The following is a 16,414-nucleotide window of genomic DNA, read 5'->3' on the forward strand; positions in this document are numbered from 1 at the left end:
CGTGGACATGAGCGCAGACTGTGAAATAGTAACAGGACCGAGGCCGAGGGCCAGGGCTCCGGGTCGGCGGTTGGAGGAGGGCTCTCTGCAGGTGTAACCGGGGAACTGGGGTCCTCGAGACAAGAAGCTGTTGATGGCAAATTCAGGGAAACCACTATAGTCGGGGAGAAAGTGAAAGTGAAGTCGCTCAGTCGTGTCAGACTCTTTGCGGCCCCATGGACTGTAGCTCACCAGGCTCCTCCGTCTGTGGGATTCTCCAGGCAATAGTACTGGAGTGGGGTGCCATTTCCTTCTCCAAGGGATCTTCCCCACCCAGGGTTCGAATCCGGGTCTCCCACATCGCCGGCAGACGCTTTACCGTCTGAGCCACCAGGGAAGTCGGGGAGAAAAGCAGGGCACAAATCCTGAAGCAGAACAGCTCTGAGTCGAACAGAGACATCTGGGGAGCGAGACATGCCTGCAGGGGTGGACCCTGGGCGAGGAGGAGGGTCCTGCAGCACAGGCCTCAGGTGGGCGCGGGGCCTCGCAGGACCCCGTCCCCTCTGGCAGAGGTAGGCGCCGTCCCAGGAGGGTGTGGGGCAGGCAGGAGGGTGACACCCGCTGGTCTGTTTCAGGGACATGTCTGGCCACCAGTGAGAAGGGGCAAAGAGGGGCGTGGTCCAGGAGGGAGAACGGGGTCTGCAAGAAGGTGGGAGGAGCTAGCAGAAGAGTGGATGGATCTGACTGTGGGTCAAGACGTGGCCAGGGTGTGTAATCACACCTCAACAAAGCATGGGGCTGAACTCACGGCCAAGAGTCCTTATCTCCTGAGGATATTACTGCGTGGTGAGGTAGTCACAGCTGAGGCACACCCTGCCAGAGGCGTCCTTCATGATAAATGGAGAGTATGCTGGGGTCGGGGGCTGAAACAAGATGAGTTTTAACTGTTGAAAACGGGAGGATGTGGAGATCCACTATGCACGGAACAGACACTTGACCTTCTCCACAATAAGACATCTGCAAGGGAAAAGCACAGGGCGGGGCAGGCCTGCTGGCTGGGAACCACTCACCCACACGGGGCCCCACAGCCTCTCCAAGTGAGCCCTCTCTGCCTAGAACAGCGGGACACTTTTGAACAAAATGTACTCTTTTTAAGACACTTTCATCGGCAGAAAGGATCCACTTATTTGGCAATTTGGAAGTTCTTTGTTACACTGAGCTAAAAATAAATCTTTCTGAAACTTCCAACCCTGGGACCTGGTTCAGTAACGTGGGAACCGAGAAGCAAGGGGACTCTTCCTATGTGAAAACTATGAAGACTGAAGGGCAGCTGTCAGCTCAGACTGATCCTTCAAACCGTTCCCTAAAACCAAAAGATGTTTTCCTCATAAATAGTCCTTTTCCTATTCCTTCTCCCCTTTTTTTTCCCCCAAGTCCAGGTGTCCTTAGCTTCCTTCTGGGCTTGGTCACTCAGTCGTGTCCAAGTCTTTGCAACCCCGTGGACTGTAGCCCACCAGGCTCCTCTGTCCTCTGTCCATGGGATTCTCTAAGGAAGAATACTGCAGTAGGTAGCCTTTCCCTCCTCCAGGGGATCTTCCCAACTCAGGGATCGAGCCCAGGTCTCCCACATTGCAGGCAGATTCCTTACTGACTGAGCCACCAAGGAAACTTGAGGACCTTGCAATTTCAATTGAAGCCTCTCTTCTCACTGGTTTGTTCACATCGTCCACACACTGAATAAATCCTCCATATACTCAGTAATAGTTCTCAATCTGCTTTCCTCTTCAATACACAGTGAATGACATTATTTCTATCATGCTGCTGCTGCTGCTAAGTCGCTTCAGTCATGTCCGACTCTGTGCGACCCCATAGGCAGCAGCCCACCAGGCTCCCCCATCCCTGGGATTCTCCAGGCAAGAACACTGGAGTGGGTTGCCATTACCTTCTGCAATGCATGAAAGTGAAAAGTGAAAGTGAAGTCGCTCAGTCGTGTCCGACTCTTAGCGACCCCATGGACTGCAGCCCACCAGGCTCCTCTGTCCATGGGATTTTCCAGGCAAGAGTACTGGAGTAGGGTGCCATTGCCTTCTCCGATTTCTATCATATGATCCCATTAAATTAAAAGTACAAAACTAAGCTTAGGCTTTGTATGTGAGCTTGTCCCCCCCCATTCGTAAAGGCCAGGCCTGCACATCATTTGTCCACAGTTAATGGGACTAAGGACAGCAACTGACCCAATAAGAATACTCCATACGGACAGGAAGCGATAATTCAAAATATAAGTACTGTGGTCAGTTATGTTAGTAATTGAAGTGCCCCAAGTACTGAACTTCTTTCTTGCCCTAAGAATCATAAACATTTGCTAGAATCCCTTTAACACACACATAAAAATCACATTAACGTGACGTTCATGGTGACGATGTTACAGGATTCAGCGTCTTTGCTCAAAATCCACAGCTGTTCATCTCAGCTCTCCCCACCCATGGGTATGTGTGGGAGGTGTGTGTGTGACAGGGGTGTGGGCGTGTGTGTGACGGGGGTGTGGGCATATGTGTGACAGGGGTGTGGGGTGTGACGGGGGTGTGGGTGCGTGTGACAGGGATGTGGGTGTGAGTGTGACAGGGGTGTGAGTGTGACAGGTGTGTGTGTGACAGGGGTGTCAGTGTGTGTGATGGGGGTGTGGGTGTGAGTGTGATAGGCGTGTGGGTGTGTGATGGGGGTATGTGTGTGATGGGGGTGTTGGTGTGTGATGGGGGTGTGGGCGTGTGACGGGTGTGGGTGTGAGTGTGATGGGGGTGTGGGAGTGTGACGGTGTGGCTGTGTGTGTGACAAGGATGTGGGTGTGAGTGTGATGGGGGTGTGGGTATGAGTGTGACAGGTGTGTGCGACAGGGGTGTCACTGTGTGTGTGATGGGGGTGTGGGTGGGTGTGTGACGGGGGTATGGGTGTGAGTGTGGCGGGGGTGTAGGTGTGAGTGTGACAGGGGTGTGTGTGTGTGTGTGGCGGGGTGCTGGTGTGAGTGTGATGGGTGTGTGTGTGTGTGATGGGGGTGTGGGTGTTTGTGTGACGGGGGTGTGACTGTGACGGGGATGTGTGTGTGTGTGTGATAGTGGTGTGGGTGTGAGTGTGATGGGGTGTGGGTGTGTGTGTGACGGGGGTGTGTGTGTGATGGAGGTGTGTGTTTGTGACGGGTGTGTGTGATGGGGGTGTGGGTGTGTGTGACGGGGGTGTGGCTGTGTGTGGCGGGGGTGTGGCTGTGTGTGTGATGGGGTGTGGGTCTGAGTGTGATGGGGGTGTGTGTGTGTGTATGATGGGGGTGTGGGTGTGTGACGGGGGTGTGGGTGTGTGATGGGTGTGTGGGTGTGAGTGTGACGGGGGCGTGGGTGTGTGAGGATGTGTGTGTTTGCTCTAACCTCCCGAGTCCTCTCTGCCCCCAACTTTCTTGATCCCACTCACAACATTAGAGTTAAGGTTTTGGTTAGAAAATAAAAGGTGAACTACCAAAAAAGCTGAACAGATAACTTCTTAAAGATTAAAATGCTTCTGTTCACTTTATGGGCCAGTACAACTGTCTGTGCAGTATTTTCTGAATGCAATTTTATGTGAAGAAATGAAGTTGACATACAACTTCCTCACATCACCATGGATCCAGGCAGCAGCTCAACCTTGACCTGGTTCTCAGCCCTGCTGGCCCCATTAAAGTCACCTTAAAGAGCTGTTTCTTGGCAGGAATCCATTTAAACCATGAGTCCGTTTTTTAAGTATAACTTAGTTAAGACGAGATACGTCACGCCAACTGGCAGTGAACTCCTGTGCCTGTGGCCGTGTGCTGGAGGAGAGGCGCGTGGGTGCCAGGCCCTCACATGCCCACCCGCTCAGTGGGGGCACTGGGGTTGGTCCACACAGGAGCCACCTACAAGCCTTCCTCTGCCATCTTCTAACTGAAGCATAGCCCAAAGCTCTAGTATTTTCTTCTTCGTGCTCAGCTGTGGCGCCCATAGCACTGGTCACTTCAGGGAGCTGAGCTGGGAGGCGCAGCTACCAGTCAGGCAGCAGGTGGAGATGTGGGTCCCGGGAAGAAGCGTGTGCGGACAGTGCGAGTTACACCTGTGACCTGGGTACGCTCCCCAGCGGCAGGATATGGAGAACGTGTGGACGCGGGGGCAGGAAGAGCTGACCAACACACACATCACCATGGAAACACGTCCCATGGACACCAAGAGGAGGAGGCCCTGGGGGGTTGGAGGGAGCAGTGGTGAACACTGAGCCAGGCACATGCCTGAGATCACATGCGCCTCTCAGGGACACAGCGGGAGACGCGGCTGCTTCCAGCAGAACTCTAAGCTCGGGGCCAGTCCTGCAAGTCCCACATGGTGCTCCTTCTAGAGCACCCACAACTAGTGAGGGAGGCAATCCCTAGGCAGGTTGACAAGAAGTCCAGGGTCCCCAAAGAGGAGGAAAAAGGGGTCTGGGTTTCTTGAGGAGGAGATCAGATCAGATCAGTCGCTCAGTCGTGTCCGACTCTTTACGACCCCATGAATCGCAGCACACCAGGCCTCCCTGTCCATCACAACTCCCAGAGTTCACTCAGACTCACGTCCATCGAGTCAGTGATGCCATCCAGCCATCTCATCCTCTGTCGTCCCCTTCTCCTCCTGCCCCCAATCCCTCCCAGCATCAGAGTCTTTTCCAGTGAGTCAACTCTTCACATGAGGTGGCCAAAGTACTGGAGTTTCAGCTTTAGCATCATTCCTTCCAAAGAAATTCCAGGGCTGATCTCCTTCAGAATGGACTGCTTGGATCTCCTTGCAGTCCAAGGGACTCTCAAGAGTCTTCTCCAACACCACAGTTCAAAAGCATCAATTCTTCAGCGCTCAGCCTTCTTCACCGTCCAACTCTCACATCCATACATGACCACTGGAAAAACCATAGTCTTGACTAGACGAACCTTTGTTGGCAAAGTAATGTCTCTGCTTTTGAAAGGTTGGTCATAACTTTCCTTCCAAGGAGTAAGCGTCTTTTAATTTCATGGCTGCAGTCACCATCTGCAGTGATTTTGGAGCCCAAAAAATAAAGTCTGATACTGTTTCCACTGTTTCCCCATCTATTTCCCATGAAGTGATGGGACCGGACGCCATGATCTTTGTCTTCTGAACGATGAGCTTTAAGCCAACTTTTTCACTCTCCACTTTCACTTTCATCAAGAGGCTTTTGAGTTCCTCTTCACTTTCTGCCATAAGGGTGGTGTCAGCTGCATATCTGAGGTTATTGATATTTCTCCCGGCAATCTTGATTCCAGCTTGTGTTTCTTCCAGTCCAGCATTTCTCATGATGTACTCTGCATATAAGTTAAATAAACAGGGTGACAATATACAGCCTTGACGTCCTCCTTTTCCTATTTGGAACCAGTCTGTTGTTCCATGTCCAGTTCTAACTGTTGCTTCCTGATCTGCATACAGATTTCTCAAGAGGCAGATCAGAAGGTCTGGTATTCCCATCTCTTTCAGAATTTTCCACAGTTTATTGTGATCCACACAGTCAAAGGCTTTGGCATAGTCAATAAAGCAGAAATAGATGTTTTTCGGGAACTCTCTTGCTTTTTCCATGATCCAGCGGATGTTGGCAATTTGATCTCTGGTTCCTCTGCCTTTTCTAAAACCAGCTGAGGAGGAGATAGGAGTCTGGAATTCTCAAGGAGGAGGAAAGGACAGACATCTTTTTTTTCTCTACATTCCTTAGTCTTAGTCACATAAAACATTTTTTTCTTTAAGTCTGAAACTGGTGATTACACAAGAAACAACTCAGTGACAGTGCATCCTGCTTGAGGACAGTTTCTCCTTCCTGAAAACCTTCTGACTAATCCTGATATCTTAGAATGTATATTATGGGAGTGGGTCTGGTAGGATCTTTCTAGTGTTAAGTTCTAAGCCTGTTATCCTAAAATGTAAATTGTGGGAGTGGGTCTGGTGAAATTTTCACAAACTTGAGACATTCTTTTGATTTACTGTAATAATTAATTAAAAAGTATATAACTCCCTTGCTAACACTAGTGAGGGGCCACTCTCCATCCCCCCCCTCTGATGTCTGGGTCAGAAGCTCTCTCTGTCCCTTTTGATACTTTAATAAAACTCTGCTACACAAAAGCTCCCGAGTGATCAAGCCTGGTGCCTGGTCCCGAAGCTGCACCTTCCTCAGAGGTCACAAATCCCACACTGCTCACCGTCAGCTGTCACCAGCCTCACAGCCCGCACATCACGATGCTTTCACTCTTCCCCCCAGCCTCCAGAGGACAGAGGCCTTGTTTTATTTACTGATAAATTATCTAACTTCTATGCAGAGTACATCATGAGAAGTGCTGGGCTGGAAGAAGCACAAGCCGGAATCAAGATTGCTGGGAGCAATATCAATAACCTCAGATATGCAGATGACACCACCCTTATGGCAGAAAGTGAAGAAGAACTAAAAAGCCTCTTGATGAAAGTGAAAGAGGAGAATGAAAAGTTGGCTTAAAGCTCAACGTTCAGAAAACTAAGATCATGGCATCTGGTCCCATCACTTAATGGCAAATAGATGAAGAAACAGTGGAAACAGTGGCTGATTTTATTTTTCTGGGCTCCAGAATCACTGCAGATGATGACTGCAGCCATGAAATTAAAAGACGCTTACTCCTTGGAAGCAAAATTATGACCAACCTAGATAACATATTCAAAAGCAGAGACATTTCTTTGTCAACAAAGGTCCACCTAGTCAAGGCTATGGTCATGTATGGATGTGAGAGTTGGACTGTGAAGAAAGCTGAGAGCCGAAGAATTGATGCTTTTGAACTGTGGTGTTGGAGAAGACTCTTGAGAGCCCCTTGGACTGCAAGGAGATCCAACCAGTCCATCCTAAAGGAGATCAGTCCTGGGTATTCATTGGAAGGACTGATGCTGAAGCTGAAACTCCAATAGTTTGGCCACCCGATGCAAAGAACTGACTCATTGGAAAAGACCCTGACACTGGGAAAGATTGAAGGCAGGAGGAGAAGGGGATGACAGAGGATGAGATGGCTGGATGGCATCACCGACTCAATGGACATGAGTTTGAGCAATCTCCGGGAGTTGGTGATGGACAGGGAGGCCTGGCATGCTACGGTTCATGGGGTCACAAAGAGTCAGACACGACTGAGTGACTGAACTGAAGAAAGTGAGACCTCACTGAAGTCCATTAAGACCTCGTCCCTTCTAGTTCAAACACATCCTACGAAACATGATGCGGCTTTGGGCCTCAGGGCCCTAGCACCTCCTCTCCGGCCAGAGCTTCACAGCAGTGGCCCTTTCCCTGTGAGCTCTGAGCACAGGGCTGTATGCACCCGTGTCTCCTCCACTCCTGAGAAGCTGGAGAAATGTCCAAACTCACATGGAACCCCTCCTCTTTGGGGATTTCACTGAGTTCCACTAAATCTTAAAAAGGAGACAGTAGGAGTGTTTTCTCAGATCAGCGAATGAAAGGGTTTTTTCCTTCATTAATTTTTTAATTTATTGGCATGTAGCTTGTTCACGGTGCTGTGTGAGTTTCAGGTGTACAGCACAAGGAGTCAGGATTACCCACACCCATCTGTCCTCTTCTCTTAGATATTTTTCCTAACTTTTTAAACTGACTGGAGGAGGCTCTGTTCCTCGAGAGTGACTGCTCTAGGTGCTCACTGAAACATCTGCAAAAGGCGAGCTTTCAGGAGAGCACAGAGCCGGGTGCCGCCCCACCGGCCACTGGAGGAAGCAGGCTCTGCATGCTTGTGCAGTCTCCACTGTTTCTATGTGGGCACGAGTTACACAGGGCGCGCACTGGACAGTTCTAGGGAAAATAAAACAGCCGTGCCCGGACCGGCATGGCCCTTCGCACTGTTGCGGAAGGTGCATGAGGACCCACCTTGTTGCGTGAGGCTACTCCATGGGGAACAAACCACGACAGCAGACATCTAAACCACAGGGCTCACAAGGCTCTAATCCTCCCCCTCACTAGTCAGCTACATGGCAGGCACCCTGCCTCCACTGCCCTCGTGTGTCTGTGCCCCCACGCCACCTTCATCTCCTGCACCCGCTCCCCTGCACCTGGTGGGTCTGTGCCCCCCAGCCCACCCCCACCTCCTGCACCCGCTCCCCTGCACCTGGAGGGTCTGCACTCGAGCCCACCTCCAGCTCCTGGTGGGTCTGTGCCCCTCACCTCACCTCTACCTCCTGTGCCTGCCTCCTCCACCGACAGTGTTCTGTCTCCAGCAGACCAAGTAAGCCCTTCTCTTTCTTGTACAAATGTCAGAAGGAAGTGCTGGTGCCAAACTCTCACTGAATCTTTATAATGTACCTTAGAATAGAAATTAGGAATTAATCTTACGGCATGAGCTCAGGCTATAGCGGTGTGCATCTGTAAGATATACCACACCTACCAGCTCACGCGGTGTTACAGTCACACATGGCAGGCTGGGGATGAGCCACAGAAGACCCTTCCCTTTACTGGTGCTTATGAAGCTTACAGTCAATAGAAAATGCTTGCTGTTTTAATAAAACACGAGTATCCAAAAATATTAGGGGCGAATAGTCACAAAGGATGAGTAAATATAAGAAGTCGGAAAGGCAGGAAAAGAGGGATCAGCTAGGCTATCATGGGGAGATTCTGGTTGTGGATGCAGGATTTCTCTTCAGAACCCTCTCTCAGCAGCTCTGTGACCCTGGGTCCATCTCAACCTCCCTTGTTTGTGTTTCTATAAGAAATGATGACACCTTTTAAGATGACTTTGAAGGCTAAATATTTACTTTATGTGAACACGATAACTTGCTTTGGAACCATGACTCTCAAGGTCAATCCTCCTAGAAGAAACAGCTCTTAGAGCTATCCCCATGAAGGTGGAGAGCAAGCCAGGGGGCGTTCCTGCTAGCGTGCGAGGGCTGGGTTGGGACCAGGGGGGAGGGAGCACGGTGAGCTGCAGCCCAGGCTCCACACCAAGGCTGCTGCATGTTAGCCTGCGGCCCAGCTCTTCTCGATGGGGGCGGGTGTATCTTATCAAGAATGTGAACAAAGGGGAGCGTTCTCTGTGATCTCTCAAGTTCCTTCTAGCTCTAAAGCGCGACTATTCCAGTTCTGCTAAAATGGACCACGAGCAAACAGACTAACAAACGAGTCCGAATCCCTGAACCAGCAAAGAACCAAACCGCACGGGACGTGCCTTCCAATTTAAGGCAACTGTGGAAACTCGATTCCGAACTGCATTTCCAAGCTGAGTACTGTAGGCCCACAGTCCCCTCGGCCTCGAGATCTGGAAGAACTTAGTGGCTTGGCAGGACGGCGTGGCAGCTGGGCACGGAGGCACACAGCCTCTGAATGGAAAAGCTGACGGCTGTGCAGACTGGGGGTCCAGTAACCCAGATCCCCCTCTGCTCCAGGGCTGTGGGGAAGAGCCGCGCCCGCAGCCGTGTGCAGAGCCCGACCTGCCAAGTCAGAGGCCCTGCTTTCCTCCGCTCGTGTTCCTGTGTCCTTCCTGAGAAAGCGCGGGCTTAGACGCTGCACCAGCACAGGTGTGAGCAAACAAAAATACCAACGCAGCGAACCCTTAGACAAAAATAAACACCTGAGGATACCAGGTCTCCAACTTCTGAAGCCACGAAACAGCCGTTCCGTGTGCAGCCCCTTTGCCATCTCACTCCGGGGCGGCAGGACCAGTGGCCTTTGACTGATTCATGGGCAACACTGGAAGTGGCCCCTCCTTCTAAGCTGGTCTGGGCTTATACGAAAGTCTACATTTAAAAAAAAAAAAGAAAGTCTACATTTTACACATAAACTCACTCTATGTTTCTGCCGATTCATCACTTTAAATGCCTGCAGAGCAGACCAGAGCCCAGCTAAGTGTCCTGGACCCTGGGTCTCTTATGTGCATTTCTGCTCCCATGGGAGGGAATCGCCCTCAGGGGAGACTGGGACTCCTGGGGCCCAGTGAGCACAGTAGTCAGCAGTGATGATGGGATCATGACACGCATGTGTGCACACACACATGAACACGCACACATACACACATGCACATACACACCCATGATTCACTCCCCAGGAGACACTGAGCCTCTACTCTGCTGGTGATGGGTCTGACTCTCAGGCATAAAAACGAAAGTGAAGAAGAAAAACCATCCTCCCGAGGAACGGAAATTCCAGTGGAGAAGCTGACACATGAACTGATAATTTAAGAATGTAACGCTCCGGGTGCCGTTCACTGCTGTGCTGGGTTCAGCCGCTCACCATGCCCGACTCTCCGACCCCATGGACCCCACCAGGCAAGGATACCGGAGTGGGCTGCCATGTCCTACTCCAGTGTGGTCTTTACATCAGCATCTAAAACTGTTACCAAAAGGCCGAGATCTGAAGCTGACTATTTCAGGGGAAGGTCAGAGAAGACAGCGTTGGAAGGAGGCCCCACGCTGAGCAGGGGTCTGACTGAGGACCACACGGAGCGCAGCACTGGTGCGGGGCCGGCTGGGACCCCGTGAACGGTGTGGGCGAGGGCCGGGAAGTGGGCCGGCTAAGACCTTGTGGGACAACATCCTGGAGGCTGTGCCGAGGACTTGCATTTACAGTTTCATTCATGCTATCTCACCAAAATCCTACAGGGAGAATTATACAGCAGATAAGCAAAATGGTGACCATGAGGTCACATAAGGTCAATTACAGTGTTATAGTGAGCATTTTCCAGAATACTATTGAGCCTTCAGCTTTATAGTGGAGTCACAAGCAGTCGAACATTTCAGACATGTTATCAGGCACGTCCAGAACTTTTGCCATACACAGGGTCACCACAAGGGTTTTCAGTGCGTGACTAATTGGCATTAAACCAATCACACAGGAAAGCTTAGGGAGCTGGTGACCGTCTGTCTGGCTCTCTGCTTTGCTTCTCCATCGACACACTGCCTTGTTTTCATATGACACAAGCCAAAGCCCTCGTAACGGCCTACACCGCGCCAAGCAGACGGAGCAGCCCTAAGACAGTGGATGAGGACTATGCACGTCAGCCGGACGGAAAACAGGGGGTTAAAACTACCGGAGGCGAGAGTGCAAAGCCGCACTGCATCCTCCACCAGACAACGCAGCACTTCGGTCTGCAAATCCTCTGCTGATCTGAAGGGGCAGAGTTGTCACGGGGATGTGTGACAAGTGACAATGAACCAAGAGCGCACAGCAGGGCTCAGGTACAAACAACGTCCCAGTACCGGGAACCTGATATCCCTCTTGACAGAGAGAACACTAGCAAAAAAGGAAAACGTGTAACGCTGAATGAGGAGCAAAAAAGTATAAACTACTACACAGGAAATACGTGGAAGGCAACCACAAAATAAAATCGGTCATTTACACATGATCGTCATGACTCTACATGCATTTTAAATTATTCAAATATTTTGTATGTCACAATAAAAGCTTTTTATTTTTTGTTATTCATTTCACATGATGTGCTTTTAAATGTAACTTTTAATTTTTGGTTATTTAATCTTTTATGGCAAAACTGCCTTATAGCCAATTAGGTATGCAAAATGCTTGCAGCAAAAGCACTAACAGCAAAGATACTTAGGGCATAAGTTAGCAGGACCGTCAACAGGAGACTATGGTGTGGCATGTACAGGTGTCTTTTCAGTGCTCCCAGAAACCTTAGTATCTATAAAAATCCTTCTAACTTCATAGTGTTCCATGATTTCTTAGAACTGTGAGTACTGAGTAAATTATGTCATCATATCTCCCCACATGATTTAGTGCTTTCTGGGTTCAAACTAGCAAGTGTGACCTGTGTTTCTTCAGAAATTGGTCTAAATCCAACATTTGTCTGGACTTTCCATTTCCTAGCAATGGCTTCCGGATATAAGATGCCTTCCTCACTGGAGCACTCTGTGTCAGGTCTGCTGATGGGTGACCTCGGAGCATGCCTGCATTTAGAACTTCCTCTCTGCTTTCTCATCAGGTCTGTGCACTGTGCCCCACAGCGGCTGGGGCAGCGCTGATTTCACGCAGGTAATGGCGCCTGTGCAGTCTCTGGCCAGGCTGCAGATGGAGCTGGGCATCTAGACCACTGAGCTCAACATCAGCCCTCGGTCCAGGTTCCAGTGGGTTCTTGCTATCGAGTGATGGATGTGGGCCTTCCTAGAAAAGTGGGTAGAAGTCAGGGGCTGCAACCTCGAGCTTGGACAGCCAAGTGCTGGCGGTCCCCCAGGAGGACACTGCACGTGGGGTCGGCCTGTGTACCCCCATCTAGGTCACTTAACACAGAAGCTCCCAGAATGGGCTCTGACACGCATCCTGATGTTCCAGTGGGAAATTCAAATGTCCAGCCTCCTGAAGGACCTATGGAAACAGCACATGTGGGACAGGACACAAACATCCCTACTTTCTTAGAAACACTCTAGGCTTTCGTGAAAGTACACCCGTGTACTGTGCACAACTCTCCAAGCCAAGTTCCTGCTGCTCAGCTAAAACAGACTCCGCACCTCTCCAGAGCACAAGAGCCATAAATCTATAGCAAAACAGACTTCAGCTGACTGACGTTGGCAACTTGAGCCCTGGAGTAAATTCTGCTACTAACGGTTCAAACTGGAAATCCTCTGTCTCGTGCTATGGAACACGGCGCCCTCTCTATGTGGCTGTTACAGCCTCACCCACTCGGGTGGTTTCCAGCACAAACAACAGCTCCTACCAGGTTCAGAGGTTCATCTTCCTTCCTCTTCTGTTGAAGAAATTCTGTCAGAAACCTTGAGGTCAACACCTTATTTGTTTCATCTTGGTAAATAATCACCTGGACAGGTTACGCCTACACTACACTGAAAGATCGAGTTGAGGTCCTTTTTCTGGCCGTCACAGAAAATTGCTTGAATATTAAAATAGATGACGTGACAGCAGCAGGCTTCCTACTCCTCACGGCTGCACGACATTTAAGTTTACGGTTTGGCTGTTGACTTTGCTAAGATCTGCAGAACATTTTCCAAAAGGGAGATACTGTAGATTTTTTAGAAGTGAAATTAACTTTTATGATGTGGGCATGATGAGAAAGTCAGGAAGTCTCTGGGAATAAAATACTCTTCAGAACCAGAGCACTGTATAGGAAAACACATGTTTGAAAGCACTTGACGCCTAAAAACAAAAAGCATTAATGCCACATTCACAGAATATGCACTGCCTCTCATAGAATGGAGACAAGCAGCTCTTCTGCAGTCTTGATGCAGAGCGCATCTCCAGTCAGAGGATCTGTGATGGAGAACACGCTGCTGGTCCACAGGTCTCTGTGAGTAAGAGGTGGCCTCCCCTCTTGTCCTGTGCGTTTCAGACCCCGTTTCTCCTGGGAGCCTTCCCATGCTCACAGGGTACTTAGGACCCCTCTCCTGCTCTTACACAGCTCCTCGGGTGTGCAGTGTGGGCACAGAGCTCCAGAAGGTGGGACCTGAAGTCAGCTCAACGCAAAACAAACCTTAGCATAACTACTCGCAAACCACATGGGTTTGTTCAAGTATGCTAACTTCTTCATGCCCCAGTTTCCCCATCTGTAATATGAGGATAATCAAGTACCCACTTCTCCAGGATGTGATGATCAAACAAATATTTATTAGTAAATATCACTTCAGTTCAGTTCAGTTCAGTCGCTCAGTCGTGTCTGACTCTTTGTGACCCCGTGAATCACAGCACACAAGGCCTCCCTGTCCATCACCAACTCCTGGAGTTTACTCAAACTCATGTCCATCAAGTCGGTGATGCCATCCAGCCATCTCATCCTCTGTTGTCCCCTTCTCCTCCTGCCCCCAATTCCTCCCAACATCAGGGTCTTTTCCAATGAGTCAGTTCTTCGCATCAGGTGGCCAAACTATTGGGAGTTTCAGCTTTAGCATCAGTCCTTCCAATGAACACCTAGGACTCATCTCCTTTAGGATGGATTAGTTAGATCTCCTTGCAGTCAAAGGGGCTCTCAAGAGTCTTCTCCAACACCACAGTTCAAAAGCATCAATTCTTTGGCTCTCAGCTTTCTTCACAGTCCAATTCTCATATCCATACATGACCACTGGAAAAACCATAGCCTTGACTAGACGCACCTTTGTTGGCAAAGTAATGTCTCTGCTTTTTATGCTGTCTAGGTTGGTCATAACTTTTCTTCCAAGGAGTAAGCATATTTTAATTTCATGGCTGCAATCACCATCTGCAGTGATTCTGGAGCCCCCCAAAATAAAATCAGCCACTGTTTCCACTGTTTCCCCATCGATTTCCCATGAAGTGATGGGACCAGATGCCATGATCTTAGTTTTCTGAATGTTGAGCTTTAAGCCAACTTTTTCACTCTCCTCTTTCAGTTTCATCAAGAGGCTTTTTAGTTCCTCTTCACTTTCTGCCATAAGGATGGTGTCATCTGCATATCTGAGATTATTTCTCCCGGCAATCTTGATTCCAGCTTGTGCTTCTTCCAGCCCAGCATTTCTTATCATGTACTTAGAATAGTGATATTCAGTTTAGTTCAGTTCAGTTCAGTTCAGTCACTCAGTCGTGTCCGACTCTTTGTGACCCCATGAATCGCAGCACGCCAGGCCTCCCTGTCCATCACAAACTCCCGGAGTTCACTGAGACTCACGTCCATTGAGTCAGTGATGCCATCCAGCCATCTCATCCTCCGTCGTCCCCTTCTCCTCCTGCCCCCAATCCCTCCCAGCATCAGAGTCTTTTCCAATGAGTCAACTCTTCACATGAGGTGGCCAAAGTACTGGAGTTTCAGCTTTAGCATCATTCCTTCCAAAGAAATCCCAGGGCTGATCTCCTTCAGAATGGACTGGTTGGATCTCCTTGCAGTCCAAGGGACTCTCAAGAGTCTTCTCCAACACCACAGTTCAAAAGCATCAGTTCTTCAGCGCTCAGCCTTCTTCACAGTCCAACTCTCACATCCATACACGACCATCGGAAAAACCATAGCCTTGACTAGACGGACATTTGTTGGCAAAGTAATGTCTCTGCTTTTAAATATGCTATCTAGGTTGGTCATAACTTTCCTTCCAAGGAGTAAGCATCTTTTAATTTCATGGCTGCAGTCACCATCTGCAGTGATTTTGGAGCCCCCCAAAATAAAGTTTGACACTGTTTCCACTGTTTCCCCATCTATTTGCCATGAAGTGATAGGACCAGATGCCATGAGCTTCGTTTTCTGAATGATATTACACAGTACATATTAATATCTAATGAATAAAAGAAAATTTCTAAATTGAACTCAAACCATTTTGTCTTTGGCTACAAATATGAAACTAGGTTTGGGTATGTGGCCAGGAAGAGAAACTCTAAATGGGACTCATTTATTTAACACAGTGTACATGGAGGCTGGCAGGAACTTGACACAAAACTCAAGTGGCATCAGAGGCAAAATCAAAACTGAGAGTTGATGTCTCTTGAGTTTGAATCCAGATGAGGATGGGCTCAGTACTGGCTCTGCCACACTTTGGGTATCAGACCTTGGTCAACAGAGCCCTATACTCCTCAGTGACCTATCCAGTACATACAGTAATCATTAAGATCAGTTTACTATATAATGTATATAATTATATGTGGGTATAATGTAAAGAAAGTAAAGAATATATATCCACATACATACAAAAGAAAAAACACACAGGGAATTCCCTGGTGGTCCAGTGGCTAAGACGCCACAATTCCACTGCAGGAGGCATGGGTTCAATTCCTGGTCAGGGAACAAGATCCCACATGCCACATGGCAAAAAATAACAATAAAATAAAGATAATATTTAAAAATACCATACACACATGTGCACCTGCACACAGAATTCAACATTGTAATAACCCTCTTAGCTGTTCTAGAATCACAGAGATTATATAATTCAACAACCTAATTTTAGAGATAAGAAAATCAAGTCTCAAGAGGTTTAGTGAAGAACTGCATGGCAAATATTTAAGATTTTACTGTTATTGTTTAAACCTGCTTAGGAGATAATGTTTGAACAAAACTGCTAATAATGTAATGTGAATTTATAGCATATTGAAAAGTGAAGCACATCATTATCAGAGATTAAAGACCTGGAGAGGAGAGTGGAGATGCACTCACAAATATCTACAGGGTTTTTACTACAGATAAAAGGCTTCCCTGGTGGCACAGACAGTAAAGAATTCACCTGCAATGCATGATACTCAGGTTCGATTCCTGGGCCAGGAAGATCCCCTGGAAAAGGGAATGTTAACCCACTCCAATATTCTTGCCTGGATAATCCCATGGACAGAGGAGCCGAGTGGGCTACAGTTCATGCAGTCACAAAGAGTCGGACATGATTGAATGACTAACACGTTCAGTTTTCATAGATAAAGTGGGATAATATAACCTAAAGGCATGCTGGCATAATTTAAAGTATACACTTCAAAACTTAAAGCAACTTCAAATCTCTAAAACAGCATGTTATAGCTAGAA

General features: G+C 48.7%; 1 protein-coding gene across 19 annotated transcripts in view; it reads right to left on the bottom strand.

The window, feature by feature from the left end:
* WDR27 (WD repeat domain 27) overlaps positions 1–16,414 on the bottom strand; it is a 171,957-nt gene that overhangs the window by 73,260 nt on the left and 82,283 nt on the right. The window contains exon 26 of one of the 19 annotated variants that reach the window (XM_027552079.1): positions 318–902. The exons of the other annotated variants lie outside the window; for them this stretch is intronic. Coding sequence (XP_027407880.1) covers positions 816–902 — 87 coding nt within the window. The 3' untranslated portion in view covers positions 318–815. Of the gene's footprint in view, positions 1–317; positions 903–16,414 lie in introns of those variants that run through there. 19 annotated transcript variants of the gene reach the window in all.

The sequence above is a fragment of the Bos indicus x Bos taurus genome, chromosome 9, assembly GCF_003369695.1.
Source record: "Bos indicus x Bos taurus breed Angus x Brahman F1 hybrid chromosome 9, Bos_hybrid_MaternalHap_v2.0, whole genome shotgun sequence".
NCBI lineage: Eukaryota > Metazoa > Chordata > Mammalia > Artiodactyla > Bovidae > Bos > Bos indicus x Bos taurus.